The sequence below is a fragment of the Tetrao urogallus genome, assembly GCF_951394365.1.
Source record: "Tetrao urogallus genome assembly, chromosome: 4".
Classification (NCBI taxonomy): domain Eukaryota; kingdom Metazoa; phylum Chordata; class Aves; order Galliformes; family Phasianidae; genus Tetrao; species Tetrao urogallus.
The window spans coordinates 67,738,295-67,753,522 of NC_136817.1; the positions used below are offsets into that span (position 1 = coordinate 67,738,295).

At 35.4% G+C, this 15,228-nt stretch overlaps 1 protein-coding gene across 3 annotated transcripts in view; it reads right to left on the reverse strand.

Annotated features, from left to right (window-relative positions):
• CTNNA2 (catenin alpha 2) overlaps positions 1 to 15,228 on the reverse strand; it is a gene marked incomplete at both ends in the record, with an annotated part of 398,157 nt that overhangs the window by 341,458 nt on the left and 41,471 nt on the right. For all 3 annotated transcript variants that reach the window (XM_079534792.1, XM_079534791.1, XM_079534790.1), the window contains 2 exons: positions 1,600 to 1,766; positions 13,877 to 14,072. In XM_079534792.1, coding sequence (XP_079390918.1) covers positions 1,600 to 1,766; positions 13,877 to 14,072 — 363 coding nt within the window. The remainder of the gene's footprint in view (positions 1 to 1,599; positions 1,767 to 13,876; positions 14,073 to 15,228) is intronic.

A 15,228-nucleotide genomic window follows, 5' to 3' on the forward strand; every position in this document is an offset into this window, starting at 1 on the left:
TACAAAAAAAAAAAAAAAAAAAAAAAAAAAAAAAAAAAGAATGACATTTAAGGTCCTGAAATTGAATTTAGCTACAAAGAACAACAGAAGTCTGGGTTCATTGAAACAGAAGGCTGGGTTATTCACAGTGACATCAGACAAATGTACAGATTACAAACCACAGTACCACAAATGCCCTTGCAAATCTAGGGAGCAAACTGTGTTAGTAAATACACCCACTTACAAAAGAGTATTGGAATATATTTTTTTCTAAGTAATACAACACAATGTTGTATAACAAGAGGAGGAAAACTCTGATGTGAGGAAAGTGTTTCTCACCACCTATGAAAGAGCTTGGATCAGAAGTTTAATCACAGCATTTACATAAAGCTTTTGTTCATAATATTGTGAGCCTCACTAGCAAAGGGTTATTTGAATTACAATTGCATGGAGTTTTATAGCAGGGAAAAATTAAAACATGTTCACAAGAGAGATGTTTACACTGAAAATTACATACTGCAGCTATTCTATTGCTACAGCATTCTATTACTAGAGCAGAGCACACTAGAAGAAAATGCTGCTTTTTTTTCTATTATAAAACTGTTTTCTATCTGTTTAGCCTATCTGCCCAATTTTCCAGCTGAAAGGTTCTCACTTTTCTGAGAACAAATCTTTTTGTACAATCACACTGTTAAAAAGACGAAGTAAATTCATCTAAAAACATAACAAAGAAAATCCATTGCAGTTACAAAACTTTAATGTGACTGCATAAAAATATGAACAATAACAGCCAAGTGTAAGTACAAATTTATATCAAGCTAGCTGGTAATCTATTATTCCTCTTTATACTGTCTTTCCTCTATGATGACTGATAAGGCACTTATACTATTTTCTGACTGTAAATAAAAGCACCAAACTCCTGGTACCTCCAGAATTTCTGCAGATATCAAGAACAACTGCAGTACCTAAGCTCTGCCACAAGATAGCAACACTTCACAAGCACTGAATCAGAAAATGATCTGAATGAGATGAAAGGTCAGTTAAATAGATGCGTCTGTTCAGTGCACTGCCTTAAGTTTCCAAAAATTAATTACTTCATAATAAGGAAATGGATGAGAACAGTGTAAAAATTTGCTTCATCCCAACCCTCGGTAGCACTTGAAGGAAAAGCAAGCAGCAGTTGAGTACGAAGCGTGAGCACTTATTCATGGAGGAGGCTGAGGGAAGACCTGAAAGGTGACTGTAGGGAAAGTAGAGTTGGTTTCTTCTCACTGGTGACAGGATGAAGGAAAATGGCCTCAAGTTGCACTAGGTAAAGTTTGGGTTGGATATCAGGAAAGACTTTTTTACAGAAAGGGTTGTTAAGCACTGGAATAGGCTTCCGAGGGAGGTGGTTGAGTCACCATCCCTGGATGTGTTTAAAAAACATTTAGATGTGGTGCTCAGAGACGTGATTCAGCAGAGAGTTGTTAGAGTTAGGGTAGTTTGGTTAGGTTATGGTTGGATTCGATGATCTCTAAGGTCTTTCCCAACCTGAGCAATTCTATGATTCTATGATTTGCCCCAACTTCTGTATATGTAAAAAAGCAAAAATAATACAGAACCTTTAAAAATACATACAATTTTCAGATGTGACAGAAGCCTCATGACGTCCGCCATGTCAGCCAGGATGAGCAAGCGGGTAACAGCAGAAAGCAAGGCACGAGCAGCCCGCACCATGGTGCCCCGCTTCACTGAGGAGCACGGGTCGTCTGCAAATTCTGAAGAGGCAATTCTCATTGTTTCTCCTAAAGTAGGAAAGAAATGGTCATTAGAGCTTTACAATTTTTTTTCAGAAAGTATTAACCGTTCATTTAAAAAAGTGTTCTTAGGAAAACAGGTCTTGTTACTCAAAGCTGAACTGCTTAGGGGAAATAAAGTTTGAATCTGTGCAGCCATTTTTCTTTATTCCCCAAGTGCTGTTCTTCCAAAGCAGTTATCTGTACCAATTAAGAAGGCAAACAACGTACCAGAATAGACAGCTGAGCGCAAGAGTACAGCACCAGATAGACAGCACTGTGTTACATGGACACAGAAGTCATTTCTATTAGCAGAGAAGATAAGACAGCATAACCAAACAGTACTGCTCCTATTGCATCTCTCTACAATTCCTTCTTCCAGATACATCTGCTTTCACTCCTGCTCCCTACTCTTTGCCTTCATGTTCAGATAAAAAAACACCTGCATTTTTTTCACTAAGTTCCATTGCTCCCCTTGAAGATTCTTCTCCACTCAAAGAAGCATAGTAACTATGGCTGCCACAGCTTTAGAGTAAAAGGGAGATTTAGGTTAGATGTTATGAAGAAATTCTTTACTCAGAGGGTGCTGAAGCACTGGCACAGGCTGCCCTGTGAAGCTGTGGGTGCCCCATCTGTGGAGATGGTCAAAGGCCAGAGTGGGTAGTTTGAGCTGGTGGGGAGCAACCAGCCCAGGGCATGGAGATTGGCATGTTAACAGTGGCAAAGGCATTTAAACAAAGTTTGGAACATGTTTTTCCCTTACTTACAGAAAGAAATACAATTGAATGTAAAATATTTTTTAAAATCATAACTGTCTTTCAAAGTTTTGCTAATCCATTAAGCAAACACATAACATGAAGCTCAACTGAAAGGGAAATACTGTATTAAATTACATAGAAATGTGGTTAACATCACACAGAGATCAGGTAAAAACCCTGATATACAAAATAAATATTTTTAGAATGTGAATGAAAAATAGACAATACAGCTCTGAAAGTCAAAGACTCATACAATAAAGCAGAGGTAATTGATGGCACGTACGACACACAGATGACAGCGAAGAGATCTCTACTATCTCTTTTTCTAACAACCAGAGAAGCAACAGAAAAATGCAGAACATGCAGAAATACAGAATATATTCCTAATCATGATGTTATCAAGGATGAATTCACTAGAATATAAATGCCAGTGTGAGTGCGGAGGCCCCAGGAAAAATCCACTGATTCAAAAAGGTGATTGGAATGTTTTTAAGTAAGCAGACTGCACTCTTAAAAATTGTTCTGAACTTATAAAGTGTTATTCTAGGCAACACATGAAAAAACATTGTCATGTTCATCCTTGTAAGGAATGGGTGATTACAACAACTTACTTATCAACAGTGTCAGCTAAAAAATAACAAACTGTAAATATATAAACTGTCTTATGAAATGGGAGAAAAAAGATATGCATTCAATGTAGAAATTTGGAGATGCTACTGTCAATCCAATCTATGAGAAAAACACTTGTTTATTTTCATGGACTTCAAAAAGGTTATGGAAAATAACCAAGTATAGAATCACAGAATCAGTACAGTTGGGAAAGACCACTAAGATCACCTAGACCAACCATCAGCCCTTCAGCACCATGTTCACTAGACCATGCCCCCTGGTGCCACATTAGTACAGAAACCTCAAAACTAAAATCCAAGAAGCTATCTCTGCAACTAAAAGCAATTTAGCTGTATCTGCAGTGTTATGGACCAGCTGATGAGCCCTGCTAATGCCAGCTCTAATTAATTTAGACTGACCACGATGATGGTTCAAGATCCAAACTACCATAGGGCTGCCTTGCTGTTAACTGCAGACCAACTTGATTCTTTTCTAATTTTGCTGCTGTGTCAACTTGTTAAAATTAAGAGGCAGCAAGGGGCAAAGGCAATGGTAGATTGCACCTGCCTTGCTCTTAGTGTAAACATGAGTCTGTTTTTTGTTCTCTTTTTCCAGTTGCTGATTTTCCTTTTATTCTTTTTTTCTACTAGACCACAATAATTAACAATACTTTTAACAACAACTAACTATAGATCAATGGCTATATAAGTCTAATTTCATACGGAAATAAGGTAAAGGAGAAAAAACAATTTAGATTGAGCTTTTATATTAACACAAACTTCGCCATTATGTTGGAAAAATTCCTCCTTCTCTCCAATGTAGAAACACAAAGTATTTCTAATGTGAAATCAAAGCTTTGTTACATTGCCTTTAAGATGATTATAACATTCAAAATCCTCAGACAGCATAACTTCCCATAAGACAATGCAAATAGTGCAGGAGAGACTTAAGACAGCCCCAGTGAATTATTCCCTTCAGAACTCTCTTCATTATTTTATTATCTTTAGGACTACATGTTCTTATTGTAATTCATGTGCAGTGTTTCTTAAAAGGCAAGGAACAAATAATTACTTCCAGATAAGGAGACAATAAAGCAATATCTTACATGCTTAAATGTTATATTGCTTGGCACTGAAATATCCAAGTTGTTGTTAGCTGGTCTCTAAAGGAAAAAATGAAGGTTTCTGCAGGGTCACCATAGCCTGCTGCACCTAAGTCCCCATGCATGTTGTCCATATGACAAAACTCAACAAGCGAGGAACTCTGAGGTCACAAGCATTTTTCTGCAGTGCATTTTAAACTGATCAGTCACTGGAAAATTTATCAACATAATTCGGTTCAAAGCGTAGTAAGAACCTGGAGTTAAAATTTGCTAATCTTTTTTAGTCAATGACTCAAAATACCCCACAGAAAGTGAGAGCGACCACAGAATTACTGAGAGTTTAAGATGTGGCCAACATTCTAACATTTGAATATCCTAACCTTTGGGTCAGAATGTGGACAACTGGATACACTCAATCTTTAACAGCTCAGAAGGCATCAACTTCCCTCGTCATTTATTAAAGGAAACTATCACAGCTTTAAGTAGAGATACAACTCTTGGAGCATATCTAGCTGATTGAAACCAAGGGGGTATGTGCAACAATATGAAAATCCCACCAAGGCTTTCTCCTATTAAAGCTCTAAATTGGTTTCTGATCAAGATGGAAGTGATTATAGACATCCAGTAACAAACCTTTTGTATATAAAAGTGTATTTAAGTACATCCAGGAAGCTTTGGAATTTAGAAGCAGATGCCTAAGAATTGTTTAAATTAAATTTTTGCTTTAAAAAAGACTTTCTGGATCTGTACCAAATTTTCATTTTGTAGCTTCAGATGGATATTACCATTGAACTATAAAGAAGTTAATAATATTTGCTAAAAAGCCAGTGGAACCAGAAAGCAAGCAGGAAAATTACCTTCTTATCCCAGGAGATATAGCTAGCAAACATATTTGAATGAACACTAATGGACAGAGGGAGAATACATGGAGAGTCAAAACAACAGCTTATAGGTTAGGATTAGATCTTTAACATTTGAAACATACAGTTAAGTGAAGAGAATCTCCTTACATGTAATTAAGCAGAAAGTACTTAATATATCCACATAACTAAGAAAAAAATACAAAACTTCATAGTTGTCTTGTTGTTTTTTTTTTTGTTGTTGTTGTTGTTTTCCAATCTTACAAAGAACCAGCATTTCACAGTCTAATAACCACAGAATCATAGAATTGCTAGGGTTGGAACAAACTTCAAATTCCATCCATTTTAACTTTCCATGCCATGGGCAGGAACACCTCCCACTAGACCAGGCTGCCCAGGGCTTCAATCCAATCTGACCATGAACAGCTCCAGAGATGGGGCATCCACAGCTTCTCTGAGCAACAAGCCCCAGTGTCTCACCACTCTTTCAATAAAGGTGGTGAGGAAGAATTTCTTCCTTATGTCAAATCTAAATCCCTTCTCTTGTAGTTCAAAAAACTACCTATCACTATTGGATCATGTAAAAAGTCAGTCTTTCTCCCATTTATAAGCTTCCTTAATGCACTGGAAGGCCACAATCAGGTCTGCAAGAAGCCTTCTCCAAGCTAAACAAGTCCAGCTCCCTCAGCCTTTCTTCATAGGCGAGGTGCTCCAGTCCAGCCAACATCTTCAAGAGCCTTCTCTGGACCCATCCCATCAGCTCCACATGTTTCTTGTGCTGGAGCCCCAAGGTCTGGATGCAGTACTCCAGATAGATACCCAGGACTGAACAGAGCAGGACTCTGCTGGCCACCCCTTATTGCTGGTTGGCTTTCAGGGCTGTAAGCGTGTACTGGCTCATACCACCTTATCCTTATCAACCCAATATCAAAGCCACTTCTTTCCAAATTAAAGATAACAATGTAATGTAGGACCATAGTGAAGTTGTGCTGGCTATCTCAAGATCACTTCTTTGACTTGCATGTACCTTGACATATCTTCCAGAAAGAGCTGTTCCAGGCACAGAGCTGAGGCTCACCTGTAGATCCCAGTCTTTCTTACTACTCTTCTTAAAAAAGTGAGTGATGTTTTTGCAGTCACCATGGGTTTCCAGTCAACTGACAGCCATGACTTTTCAAATTCGATGAAGAATGGCTTGGCAACTACATCAGCACCATGTTATGCATGTTACTGGAGAGAGGTGGCTGTCTATCTATTAATATGTTCTTGTCCTTGTACAATAGTGGTATTAGACCTCTCCTAGGCCAAAGGTTATGTTGAAGTTACATCTAAGAAAATTACGTATTAAAGAATCCTTCTTATCTGAAAAAGCCAACCCTCCTTTCAGTTATCCATTTCTTTCCAAATTCATTTCAAGTTGTTCTGTAGTCAGTATTAAATTACTTTCAATGAAAATTAGGTCAGCACAAGAAACACAGACATCTTGAGTCATCAGGTCTGTTTCCTTGCTACTGCAGACAGTCATGTCATAATATAATTAATAATAACCTTAATATGATAATAACTGTACTCACAAACTTATCAAGCTTCTGTCTTTGAAACAGCCCAGACATTTAACCCCAATTAATCCTACTGGAAGTAGGAAGTTCATTCTAAATGAATTCTAGCATCTGACAGTTTTTTGTAGGCTTTTCTTTTTTTCATTAGAGCCTCTTTAATTCCATACTTACTGAGTTTATAGCTAATTTATACCCATTTCTTCTTATGCCTCATTAGTCTCTCTATTTAAATAGTTTTCTTCTTCCACTGTGCTTCCTATTCTCTTTTTTTTGCCTCATGCATTTTTGTAATGAGTCCTGATTGATCAGTGGTGATATTTCAGTCTCTTCTTGCATATACTATCCATTTCTGTAATAATTTAATCAGACCTATGAAATTGCTGTTTCTGGGATATATATGATAAGAACTGCAATTTTTTAGGAGATACCTTATCATTCTGAGCTACTAAAAATGTTTCACCTGATACCCTGGAAAGATTTGCATAGATTTTTTTTGTAAGCACATTAAATTTCTCACTAATATTCATATACTGTATTCTTTGGCACTGAGTTTTATGAACAAATTGTATGTTTAATTTACATTTCTTAAACGAGGAGTATTCGTAAAGTTAGAAAGTGAGTTGTAAAACGTAGGGCACTCAGTAGAGGAAGGACCTCTACACAGAAGAACTGTTCATCATTAATAAATAATTAGACAAACAAGCAAAGACAAATAAGTAAAGATAAAACGAAACAGAAATACTGAAATCCAGTATTTGACCAATGATTGGATTTGTTTTTAAAGTTACTATTATAGTTTAATGAAAAAGTTATTATGTAGGTGTTGAGATCTCATCAGCTTCATTCAGAAGATTCAAACCTACCAATTACTACCTCATAAGATCATTGTCAAACCACTTAGGTTATTCTGATGGGATTTAACTGGGGAACTTACTCTATCCATCCTCACATGTAACACTAAGTCATTTTCTCCCAATTAAACAACAGCAGTTAAAAATTAAGTCTTAAATTTCAGTCTCATGGAAAAAAAAAGGGGGGGGGAAGCATGGAAAAAAAAAGGGGGAAAGAAAGGGAAAAAAAAAAAAAAAAAAAGGAAAGTTTCCTTCGTTTTTCAAAATAAGATGTCATTTGATTTGGGATATTACATTTAACTCATACAGGAGCAGATAAAGATGTCTTTACATTATCTATCCAGAATCACACACACATACAGGTCACACAGCAATCTGTGCAGGGTAATTCAAGTAACACAAGCTTTAGTTTCCTTAAAAAAAAAAAAAAAAAGATATCATGGGATGATTGAGAAGTTTACCAGAATTTTGATACAGCACACACTGGCTCATCCACTCCACAGTCTAAATGTCAACAGTGCAAGAGGAAAGGTCAATCCACTGCGTGTCTCATACTGAATCCTATTGAAGTTTCTGCTTCTCAATTTTAAGATTAAGGCTTCAGACAACAGAATAGCGTTAAGTGAATACTACATAAATGAGAGTGAAAATCATAAGAAGAAAAACAGATGACACCAAATCTTCATATGTGTACACATACATATGCACTCACATATATTTAGAAACTGTTAGGCTTCCTCTATTTTACTGACAATATTTTCATTACACCAGTAGCCAGGAAAGCTGCTAATAAGCAACAGAAATGTGCAAGTATTCCATATTGTTCTTTGACAGACATACACACACACAGATGCATGTATATATATAAATATATCAGACCCACATCTTAGAAAAAGTACTCCTATTTTAGTCCAGTGCAGTTAACACTTGAGATAATATACAGGAAAAAGAGTAAAGGGGATGGCAGACGTGATAACTCTCACTCACTTTTTTTTTTTTTTGGTAGAAGTATGCAATAAAGCTATTTTGGGTACTGGAAATTTTGGAATTGTAAGTAGATTTAAACATAAGCATTTATTTGGTAAGAAAGAAATGGACTAAATCTCATAATGGATAATATACCAAGGAAATGCTATTTTTCCAAAGGCTTTTATTAAGAAATGTATATGGTGGGCACAAAGCAACAATCTATTGAGCTTTTATGACCAGTGAGGCACGATGATAACACACCAAGCACCTGGAAACAATTAAGGAATCCGTGACAACTTGATTGCAAGTACCATTCTTGAACAGTTCTCAAATGAAAGGCATTAAGAATTTACGGTCTAAATAATCCATCTCCTTTACATTTAGTCTTTTCTTTTACATGTCCAAGATTAAAAAGATGTGACAACTGATTTATGACCTATTCAGAGCACCGTCCTTGTAATTACAAACAAAGTTTGTAACAAAATTACAAACTGCTACAAAGGTATTCTAAAGTATAGCAGTATGTAGACCCAAACTGATTTGCAGATTCCTTATAGAATACTGATTATATTAGATGATAACTCAAGAGATTTGAACAAGCCATAACTGCTAATAGGCTATGTTTAAATAATGTAAGCAGGCTTTTTTCACCCTTCCTTCATGGATGAGGTCAAGTTATTAAAACAAACAAATTAACCCTTCAAGATGCAAAGGTCCCCAGTTTTATTATCATTGTACTCATCTAGAAATTCACTGAATAGGTTGGTGACCATCCCTGTATTCTCAAGAATAATGGTCTAAATGCATTCTTCAATGGATTTGTTCTCACTGTCTGTATTCCTTCTGCCATATAAATCATATATGATTATTTATTTCCTATCTTAAAGCATAATGTTTTGTTCATTGTACTTTAAAATCCATGTAACTGAAATGAATACATTATAGTGGTAATCTCTACTTAGATGTTGTATAATCATTTGTTAGCATTTGGAAGCCAGTTGTAAAGCATTTCCATACTGAAGTATCCTGTGTACTTACTAAAAATAAATATGCATTTAAAATGCTAATCAGAATTCCCAAAGCTTTACATGAACAACTGTTAAATCTGCATTGCAACACCCATAAACCCTTTTTTATAAATCTTTACTACTGTGTCTTCTAAACTTACTTCCCGTTTCATTTGCAGTTGGGATTTTGTTCCCTTTCTGAGGAGGAATGATCATTCTTCAATATGTTAATATATTTCAATGCCAGGAAAGGCCATGTATGATCTAGCTTGATCTTTTCCCATTAAATTTCTGCGACTCGAGCTGCATCTCTCTGGAACTGATTATACAAGCAATCTAGCTGACTAAAACTTGATTCACTTTACATTTGACATTTGGAATCAGTGATAGAAGATGAATACGTATCTTACAGTACAATGGATATTATTAAAGCTAGTATATACTTTCGATTCAATATTCACATTTACATCCAACACCACTATCATTTCATTCACTTCACAGACCATTGAAATTTATAATTTTAATTAATCCAACTACTTTTTTCCTAAGGGACTGTAAAATACTGAGAGCACCGAACTTGGAGCCATTTAGCCACAGATCTGTGACAATCTCATACAATTATTTCACAAGTGCGAACTTTAGAAAGAACTTTTCCAATTAATAAGTCTGATTAATAGTTCATTTGAAACATCACTGATACACTTAAGTACAATAACGCATTAATTAAATTTCAATTCAAATGTAAATTGTTTTGAATGTGAGAACATATCATCATTTCAAATCCCTCTTTGTCTGCACCTCTCAGCTACTTCTCAGTCTGTCAACCCTGAGGGATAAACTAAAGACCTGACTAGCCTTCATGGAATTGGAAAATTGACATGAACATCAATATAAAAATTTTAGAAGATTCTGTTTGATGCTAGGGAACGTACACTAGGCCTCTTAAGATATGAATAAACACAGCAGCAAATTCCCCAAATATAATCTATTTCCTTATTGCCCTTGGCAACCTTGATTGCTTCTCAAGGTATTTAGTAGATGTAAGGCCAATGGACCAGCAGCTTCTGGTAGACCCTCATGCAAAATACAACCTGAATGTCTCTTCCACAAGGAACATCCTTTTCCTCTAATGATCAATAAAGGATCAATTATAATTATAAAATAAGAAAGGAGCAACTGCATTTAGACACCTATGCTATAGAAACATGCTGCCCAGACTGTATTTCTTATTGTTGTGAGTTGTTCTTTGATCCTCTCTACTTCTCAACTCTGTAGTTTCAGGATCTAATGTTATTACAAGCATAAAAATACATTAAAATCTCACTCCTAAAACTTCAATAAGCAGACAACCGTCTGATATCCCTCACCTCTAAAAATGACAACACAAGCAATCAAACATCAGCCTTTCCTGAGTCTCATCTTTTCCACAGCTCTCACATGTGAATGAATATTCAAGCAGCAAATTATCCAGTGGTGGATAATTTCACTCACACGGTTCTGAACTAACACTCGTTTTCACTATTTTGGCCTTTAATGACTGTGAAACCAAACTGAAAGTATTATAGAACTATTGTGGGATAAGCATACATACACAATTGGGAGTTCTGCATATAAAATATTTACTTTTTGATAAAATCATGTAAAATTAAAAAAATATATAGACATTTAAAATCCTTCTTGCATTTACACAATTCAGTCTTGTAAACCAAAACTGTTGATCATCAGAATTTTGTACAACTATCCAAATATAACTTATGCTCTAAAATTCAAAGAATCTCAAACATATACATTCTTTTCCATCCTGCTCCTTCCAAAACATTTGCAAATTATTATTTAAATGTGTTTCTTTCACATCTGTCAATGGAAAGCAATTCAGCCCAGGATAATTTCAATTGTATATAGTACCATGTGAGTATAAAGCAATATAAGATGGGAAATGAGGAACCCCAGAGCCAACTGTCGCTGCTGGAGACATTCATAGGTTGATGGTATAATTATCCAAGCTGGAATTTTGCCAGAAAAATCAACACTAGTTTATTAATCCATCTCTTTATGTCACTGAGCTAAATATGTCATTCCACGCTGCATCAAAGCTGGTCTAGTTTATGCAGTTCCTGTGTGCCAGCAATAGTGCTTGGTGTCTCCTATTCTCTTCATTACAGACTCAGGTTTTATATGTCCAAAAAAACTGCTCTATTTTTCTGACATACATTTTTCTAGACTGAAATGTTGACAAAAGATGTCTGTATCATTCTGCCCAGTGTTATTTACATTCTCTATTCCTCTCTCTCTCTGCATCTTAAATGTTTGTCTTGTTATGAATTATAGAGTCAGGAATTCAAGAAGAAAACCAAAATTCTCCATAGCACTCATTTTATATGTCTGTAGTTTTACAAAGCACAAATATGCAACAAACAAACAAACAAACAAAAAAATAAAATCACTCAACTATTATAAAGCTCTAGTGACAAAGAAAGATGCATAAGGAGCTCAGACACTGCTAATGAACGTGGTGTATAAGCCTGGATCAGAAAGTGTGCAACAGAATAGGTTAATAATTCTAAGACAGTGTAAGACTCCTTGAGAGAGGAGCAAAACTGAGTCAGCATCACAACCCCAAAGGGAGACAGTTACAAATTCAGATGGAAAACTGAAAATTCTCTTCTAGACTATGGCATAGCAAACAATAAAAAAAAATGTCAGCAACAGGAAACTGAAAGACACTGAAAAAGGAAACTGCAGATCAGCACAACCAAGCCTTGGCATCAAAATTCTAAAAGAAAACAGAAAGAATAAGCAAATGGAGAACACCGACATAATGCAGTACATTAAGAGAACACAGCAAATACTGGACTTATTAAGATGCATTGGCAATTGAATGGTAAAAAAAAAAACAACAACTGCATGCAGAAACAGGAAAACAGTGAAAACAAACAAACAAAAAAGATATAGAGGATAGAAACAAGAAGCCTCAGGATAGAAAAGATTGGAATAAACTCAGATCAAGGTTTTCATATACAAGATTTAACCCTGTCCACTCATATGATCACCGAAGTTCAGTTTTTAAGTATTGAAAAAAAAATAAAAAATAAAAAATAACAAGTACTGGGGGCCTCACTGAACATCGGTGAGCACTTTATACCAAAGTCCTTTAGACTCTTTGAAATCTCAGCTGGAAATCTGCCAGCCTTTTTCTAAAACCTAAGAATTATGATACTGGCAGATGTTATTTTTAGATTTTAGGATTTAAAATGGAAAATACTGAGAAGTATTTAATTCTGTGGTAATAAAGATAATTACAATCAATATCAATAATGGAATATTTTTCCTACGGGCACAGATTGAAAACATATTTTTCCTCTCTGCACATTTAAGTCTGAAAGCATCTGACATATGGTTTTACCATTTGAAGGAAAATTATCAGATGAAAACCAATGCACCATGAATACGGTATTTCTGATATTTCAAAGCCTTGCATGAAAAACAGTTTTCTTATAAACTCAAACTAAATTTCAAAATTAAATTTCCTAAAACTGGTTAGTTCTGACAGGAAAGAAAGTGTTATGAGGGTCACTCTGAAAGTAATATCTCCTATTGTCTCACATTGTGCTCACATCCACTGTTTGGTCTCCTTAAATGTTCAGGAAGCATCAATGAATGCCAGTGACTGAACGTCAATATTTTCTGCACAGAGAGAGTCATTACACACCTTTGTTTCTTATTCATTTCCATGTCAGGCACCATTCTGTCAGAGAGCCCTTCTGCTGCCATCTGTCACACAGCAACAAAATGTAACAGAATATTGGTGGGACGATTCAATCTCTACTGCCATACTACCAACATCCTCCCCCGACGTCATGGGCCAACAGAATAAAATAGGAGGCATTACTTCATGATATCTCACGACTGTCTGATGTCCAACAAAACTATTTTTCTGTAAAGGTGCGTATCTTGGAACTTGCAGTTTTATTTATGCAGATTGAAAAGTAATGTTAATATTTATCTTATTATCACCAATATCAAGACAAAAAAATAATATTTTATATTTGTGTATTTTCAGAATATGATAATATTTATACAAATCTCAAGTGTATTCTTGAAAACACAAAATTCTTGTTTGCTATACTTGGTTGATAACTGTTAGATTTTTCAAAGTTGCATGGACCATAATACTAAATCTAGATGATAGGACAGCTAAAAGGAAACTCAATACATATTTCACTTAAATACATTTTTGACACCCATGGCCAGTAATGAAGGTACGGTTATTTTAATATCTGTATATTCTGTTATAAATATAGTATAGTTGAAGACACAGTAGTTTTCAAACATTATCAGAGATACATTTGTTTTGAAAAGATTTAACCATAGCAGTTAAACAATTAATTAGTTTGTTCCACACACCTTGCTTGCGTACATCCTCTACAGCAGCAACCAGTTCCTCCTTCAGATCCTGGCTCTCTTTAGCAATTTGATCTCCTTTTTCTAAAAAGTTTTGAGTAGCCTGCTCTACAGAGGCAGCCAACACATGGGCCTTCTTGGAGCGCCCTTTCTTTTTTCCAGATGGTCCCTTGTTGCTTGTGTTAACAAGCGTCGTTACCTTTGGGAAAGGAAAAAAATAAAAAGTTTATGTAAGTTTCATCAATTCTTCAGTTCTAACAGCAACATACATTGTTGTCTAATTCGTTGTTTCCATTTTTTTTTAATGGTAAGGTGATGTAATGGTCATGTGTATTGAATAAATACAATTTAAAGTTTTGTGTCATCTGAAGGATGGCAGCACATGCCACCCCAAAAAAAGGTTTTTACTTTTAGCTTAATTTATTCTGGTCCAAGCAAATGAACAGTCAGTGAACTAGAGAAATAATACACATTTTTGTCACTGGTCTTCATTTTAAAAAATGACAAAGCCGTAAGATGAAAATGTAACAAAGGTCAGTAACTGCTCAAAAAGAAATTGCTTCTAGATGTAAGTGTCACTGCTTATATTCGAGCAGCGACAAAAGCACTGTAGCTGTTCTCCAGACATTAACTATTCAGTGCAACGTTGCTTCAATATGTTTACAAGAAACAAATGTAAACAACAGTGAATAGTAGAATGATCATACTTATAATATTTAAAAAGAAATGCACACTGCTTTCATAATTTCTCCTAAAGTTTCCTAAAAGAATTCCTTGTTCAACTGTGCAGGAACAGACCAGAAACCTGAACCACACAACTTAATAATGCAATGAATCACATAGCTTCATAATAAGTTCTTCACAATATGTTATAGCTTTTTAATGGACCAGAAAATCTGACATCACTCCAGTGACAGAATCATAGAATCCTTAGAATTGGATAACAGGACCCAAATACTGCCCCAGATATCATTTGGTGTTAAATGGATGGAAATGCACCAATGGATCCATGATGTTCTGTGATCCATTTCACCTTTGCCTGGATGAAAACCAAGGCAGTCTACATAAGTGCCTTACCTACATGCTAACCCAAAAAATGTCCTGTCAGAAAATCAGAAAATCTTTGCAATAGACAGAAAATATGAAAAAAAAAAAAAAAAAAAAAAAAAAAAACCTAAAAGCAGTATAAACACTTGCTGCCATCCCTTCCCTTTCCTATTATGAGAAGCATGACATTTACAATGTGGTACAGTTGTGACCAAAGAGACTTTTATCACAGTCTCTCTATTAGGTTTTTTTTCAATTACTCTGAATACAGGGCATCTGAAGAAGTAAAAAAATAAAAATGGAACAGA